The sequence below is a fragment of the Silene latifolia genome, chromosome 11 (assembly GCF_048544455.1).
Source record: "Silene latifolia isolate original U9 population chromosome 11, ASM4854445v1, whole genome shotgun sequence".
NCBI classification, from domain to species: Eukaryota; Viridiplantae; Streptophyta; class Magnoliopsida; order Caryophyllales; family Caryophyllaceae; genus Silene; species Silene latifolia.
In genome coordinates this window covers 133,215,191-133,221,561 of record NC_133536.1, presented here as the reverse complement: position 1 = coordinate 133,221,561, position 6,371 = coordinate 133,215,191, and the positions used below count along the sequence as shown (strand labels likewise).

Sequence of the window (6,371 nt, the reverse complement as noted above, 5' to 3'; positions counted from 1 at the left end):
TATTGAAACAATGATATAATAACATTCACTTCTTCTTCACTAATATGCAGGGGAAGTTAACATAACAACAACATGGGGTGAAACAAAGATCTTGGTCAATCCAAGTATGAATGAGGTCAACGAGTTTAACAATAGGCCTGACTCTTAAATCCATTAAATACTAACCATATCTTATTCATACTACAGTTTATGTTGCTCTTTTTGTTTTAAGTGATGTTCATATAAAACAACTCTTTTTATCTCACTTTTAAATTTCATGGTAACTAATTAGCAAAACTAAATGCAAATTGACGTAATCAAGAAAAAAAGCAAAAAATAACAGTCTAAATTACAAATACATATAGTCCTTTGTGATTTTTTTTTGAATTTCCCGTTAAATTTTACATTCACTTAATTACAATTTTTCCCTTACCAGTTTTACAGAAGGTGATAAGAACGTCTTTGGGGCTCCAGGAACCACTGCATACCATTCTCCTATCCTCGCAAGTGCAAACTTCAAAACGTTAAGCGAGATCGGAAATCTAACCAAAGGAGGGGCTATGTCACAATGACAAAGTTTCTTAAGATAGATACTGTTAGAAAAAGTGGAGCAATATATTACCGTAAATAATATTATATCTTGTGTATGCAAATGAAGCTTACCCATCTAATGTTTGCTGATGACTTACTTTTGTTTAGCAAAGGAGATGCTCAATCTATGATGGTGCTTGTAAGGTCATTATGCTCCTTTTCTCAGGCCTCTGGACTCAAAATGGACCAACAGAAGTCTTGTGCATACTTTAATGGGGTAGATAAAAGCCTTGCTGGGGATATACTGGGTGTCTCTGGTTTTAAGGAAGGGAATCTTCCCATCAAATATCTGGGAGTCCCAATCACTGTAGGGAGATTGAAGAAGCAGGATTGTGCAGTGCTAATTGATAAGATAATGGGTAGAATTAGAAGTTTGGGTGCATGGGATAGAGTATGTGTCCCTCTAAAAGAAGGGGTTTGGGTCTAAATATTAGTCATGATTGGAATGTGGCAGTTATAGAAAAGCTGGTCTTGTGGTTGGCAGTTAAACCAGATAAGTTTTGGGTGCAATAGGTACATTATATATACCTGAAGGGGACACACTGGCTGGACTATAAACCTTCCTCTAATGTGAGTTGGCATTGGAGGAAAATATGTCAGATTCATAATTTAATTAAGGAAGGGTTTTGTGAGAATGTTTGGATAGTAGGCAATGGGAATTATTCTGTTAAGGGGTGTTACAATTGGATGAGAAATCCTAAGCCTAGTGTTGACTGGTACATGAGTGTGTGGAATGGTGTTGGAATTCCTAAGCATAAATTCATGGTTTGGCTTTTAATGCAGCATGCTCTTAGACTGAAGGATAAATTGTATCATTTGGGGATTGCTCCTGATGATCATTGTTGCATCTACTATGCTGCTGCAGAAACTAATGAGCATTTAATGAATGATTGCTAGTATACAATGCAAGTATATCAAGCTACACACAACTGGCTTGGGTGTGATGTAACAGGTCCTAATAATCTGAAACGGATCCAGAGGAGGAGATGGTCCAGAGTAAGGAAACAGGTGGTCACGGCTGTGCACTTGGCTATCTGGTACATCATTTGGATTCAGAGGAATGAAGCGCGTCTGACTGCAAAACTCCTACGGCTTGACATTGTTGTTAGGAATGTTCAGACATTGCTAAAAAAAAGAATGCAATATGAGATGTGTAATGGCTTGATGAGTAGAGATAGGCAATGGTTATGTAGTATCAATATGTTAGAACATTAAGCTTTACCTAAATCTACACAAATGTATGATGTAATGCTTGATTAATTATTAATGAAACTTACCTTTTAGCGAAAAAAAATCTAATATTATATCATAATGCAATAATATAAAGGCAAATATATAAATAAATAACAATAATATAAAAGAGAGTAGAGTAGAAAGAAGTAGTCTGGGTCGAGTCGCGCTTGTAATACCCCGTATTTCATAATTATACATTTTATATTATTTCTACGAGTTATGTATGAGATGGAATAATAAAATAATAATAAGTATAAGATGGTAATGATAATAATAATAATAATTATAAGATGGTAATGATAATAATAATAACTATAAGTTGTAATGATAATAATAATAATAATAATAATAATAATAATAATAATAATAATAATAATAATAATAATAATAATAATAATAAGCTGTAATGGTTATTATAAACGTAATACGATACACGTACACATATACGTATACTGCCTTATTGAAATACCTCACATTTATATAGATCCCACTTGACCGAGTAGATGATCCACTCGGCCAAGTGAAGCTCCACTCGACTGAGTGGAAGACTGGAAAATTGGTCACTCTGTAATACTCCGTATTTATAAGCCTTGGGGTACTCTATCGAGTAGGCCTTACTCTGTCGAGTAAGGGTAAGTTGCGTTTTAGAAAAGTTTCTGACCTGTAGGGTACTCTATCAAGTAGCCTTAGGTACTCGATAGAGTAAGGGGGTACTCTATCAAGTAGCCTTAGGTACTCGATAGAGTAAGGGGGTACTCTATCAAGTAGCCTTAGGCACTCGATCGAGTAGGGGGGTACTCGATCGAGTACCTTGGGTACTCGATCGAGTGTCCGGTTTTACGGGGAGTTTTCTCGGGTTTTGTTAATTATGCGATTAAGGTATTTAAGCTTCGTCGTCATTATTCTAAACCACTTTTACAAAACCTAAATTCCTGTTTAAGAGAGAAAGCAAACAAGTCCATCTTCTTAATCGCATTCTTAGCAATTTCCGGAGTTCAGACGGTCAGTTCTTGTCGTTGTTCGCACCGTTGAAGTTCCTTGCGTCGAGGGTAAGATCTATGTACCCTTTTTATTGTATTTCCTTTGATTTGGTTAAACCCTAATTTAGAGATTTGGGGGTTTTTGTGTAGATTGTGATTCGGTAGTGTTTGTATGTTTGTATGATAGGAGGAGGTTTTGTAGAAGAGCCTTTTTGATACAGCTGTAGAGACCGTCTGATAATTATGCTTTCCAGGTAGGATTCCCTACTCAGTATTAGTCCCATAATGGGATGATTGTTGATGTGTGAGATTGATTGTTTGATATAGTGATTATATTGTGACGGCTGTGATTGTGATTGTACATTGTTGATAGATTCAAACGGTTGTTGATGTTGTGATTGTGATTGGTTGTCTATGGTTCTCGAGATGCGTTCTCGGCTGAGTGGAGTCACTTGCGGGAGTGACTTCACGCCCTAGTTTCGCCCTTCGTGGAACCCGCCACGGAAGGGGATGTGCACATTAATGGGACATGGTTATCGCTCGGTATGATGAGCGAGGCTTAGGTGGGAACGGCTGCGGTCCCCCACTGGCAGGGCTGGTCCAGTGGACAGTCGGTGATTGAGATTGATGGGATTGGAGTAGTTGTGTGTATGTGTGACGGTTAAGGTCATGTGTATCTTCTTGTTGATATATATATAAGTTGTGTGATTAGTCTCGACCCCGTTTAAATGTTTTAAAAACTGTGGTGATCCATTCGGGGTGGTGAGCGATTGCTTGCGGTATATCTTGGAAACGCGTGGGATCTAGGCGAGGATGGAGTCATCACATATCTGAGTCTTTAGTCTTCCGCTGTGTTTATTAGAACAGTTCCTTTCAGTTGGTTTATAGTTTGAGAACAGTTGTATTTTGCTTACAGTTGGTTTTGTAATGTAATCACTTAAACTTATTTAATAAAGTATGTTTCTTCATTGTCATACGATTATCATGCCTCGGGTAACCGAGATGGTAGCATCCTTATACCTGAGTGGTCCTGGTAAGGCACTTGGAGTATGGGGGTGTTACAAATGGTATCAGAGCCAGGTTCCTGAAACCTGTAACCAATGAATCTAATGAATCTAGGGAGTCAATTAAAATGAACCCGGGGTAAAGGTTGTAGGAGCTAATGCAAAGATTTGGGAGACGTCCTAAAGTCGCGAACTCGCCCTACAATTTTGAACCGGTCACCATGGGATATGTGTCGGGATCGTTATGTGCTTATTGTGTCTTTGTGTGTATTTATGTAGTAGTATATTGTATGAATTGATGGATGAAAGATGATAATGACGTGAATTGTATGTTGGTTGATTGTAAAGCATGAAAGTATAATTATTGATACATGTAATTTGACATGTTATAATTACGTAAGGAAAAGTGTTTTGTCTATATATATATATATAAAGCGATGTGTAAGTATACATGTTGTTGTTGTCGTGTTGAGTAAAAAGTACGAAAGGTTAGGAGTATGAATTGAACATGTCTTTGGGTGAATATGTTGAACGTATATGGTGGGTAAATATGTGGTATGATGGATGAATTAGTGGAAAAAGATGAATCATCGTGGTATGATAACATGGTTCCAGTTAAGCGGGTTATATAATGGAAGTTATTTTATAGTGTTGTTATGTTAGTAACATGGAATAGGATTTGTAATGTATGAGTATGATTTGTCTTACGAAAGGCTATAGAATAAAAGCATGTGGGTAGTGCATGATGAATGTTGTTGCGTTTTTTTCGAAAATAATAATATGTGATTGGGGCTACTGGTTTCATGAGTATTGGGTTGTTTTCGTTTAACTTGGTTGTTGTTTAAGTTGTTTGGAAGTAAAAATCAAATAATTATGTCGTCGATTACAGACAAAGTTGTCTTTAAACTGTTATAACTTGAGATGCGTAAATGATTTTAATGTGATTCCAATTGGAGGTGATAGCTTGTTCTTTTACGATTCTAACGATAGGTCACACACCCAAAACGACCAAGAAATGAGTGAGTTATGGCTGTTTTGGCTTAAAACTGGACAGTGTTGAGAATTGGGGTACTCGATCGAGTATCCTTGGTACTCGATCGAGTAAGGGGGCACTCGATCGAGTACCTTAGTTACTCGATCGAGTAGCCCTGGTGATTTGTTTTACGTGCTTCTGATCTTCACCTACTCGATCGAGTAAGTCCCTTACTCGATCGAGAGGCCTGTACTCGATCTAGTGACCCCTATTTTTGGTCATATGTTTATCTTTTGACTTCGTTGCATATTATGTTTAATTCAAAGGCGTTATTTTGCTTCTTTATGCATTGTTTTACATGTATGTTGGTCTTGACGCGTAAGTTACCCAATTTTGTGGTGTAAAGAGTGGCACCTATGATGAGTATGAGTTCGGTGGGGAGGACATGATTTATACGTGTTGGGATTAGTAAGACTTAATTGAGGCATAGAGCATGTTGTGTGAGACGAGATGAGTGACATGATTGTATGTTGAGTAATGAAAATGTAAGTGAATGTGGGCAAGGCATGATGTAAGTTTAAGGAACGTGAGAATGAAAAGATTGAAAGAAAGGATGTGGATAGTAGCAACCTGAGATGTATAATAAATTATGGAGGGAGATGGTTAGAAATAGTGTTGAGGAAGAACATATGTAATGAAAGGTCGTTTGGAAATAGTGGTATATAGCGAACTTAATGGGACATGTCGCGACGTGGATTTGCAGGTAGTGACTGAGTTTGGAAATTTGTGTTATCGAGAGACGAAACTACTGTGTGATTTCCTTGGGTAATTAACGGTATTAAATGAATTATGATTTCTAGAGATGTAAAAAGGGAGATGCAATTGTTTGAACATTAAACGTTGATTCTATGGATAGATTAGTGGCAAGTGTGAGTGATAGCATAATAATAGAAGATCCATGGTAAGAAAGAGTGGGATGATGTCGGTAGAAAATAATGGAATTCGAGTTTTGGAGTAACGAAGGGGTACATGGATTTCTAAAGAGTTAGCTAGAAGGAATAAGGAGTTGAACTATTAATTGGTATTATTGAGTGTAAAGAGAAAAGAAGGATAAAAGTAAGCTGAGGAAAATATTCACCGGAGTTATGTGATATAAAGGTAAGGAATCATCGAAATGTGTGATATTATCATGAGGATGTTAGTTAATGGTTATATGGGAGCTTCAGGACAACATGTTTAATAATGAGTTTCGAGAAATTAAGGAAAGTAAGAAGTTAGTAGAATATCTACATGATATGAGATTTTGGTGGAGAAATGGATGATGATTCAATTAAGGAAAATATTGGGAAGAATGTTGAGGTAATTTTGTTCATGGATTCGATGTTCGTTGTTTGGGATGTTAACCAAAGATAGAAAAGAAATCATGATGTTTAGAGATGAGTGAAGAGGTTTGACGTCCTGGACAAAGTGGTAGTGTTATGGTCTTTGACTAGTGGTTAAGGGTAAGGGTATATTAGAAAAGTGGCAATTCTAAAGAGGCTGATTTTGTAAAGACTGAATTGATAAAAGTATGGTTGTCAGGAAGTATAAGACATAGTCTTAGGAGGTGGT

General features: G+C 36.9%; 1 protein-coding gene across 1 annotated transcript; it reads left to right on the top strand.

Moving 5' to 3' along the window:
- The first annotated feature begins 631 nt into the window (after positions 1–631).
- Positions 632–1,467, top strand: LOC141614012 (uncharacterized). The gene is made up of 2 exons (XM_074432764.1): positions 632–961; positions 1,084–1,467. Exons 1-2 carry the CDS (start codon positions 632–634, stop codon positions 1,465–1,467), a joined length of 714 nt encoding a protein of 237 aa, XP_074288865.1.
- The last annotated feature ends 4,904 nt before the right edge of the window (positions 1,468–6,371 follow it).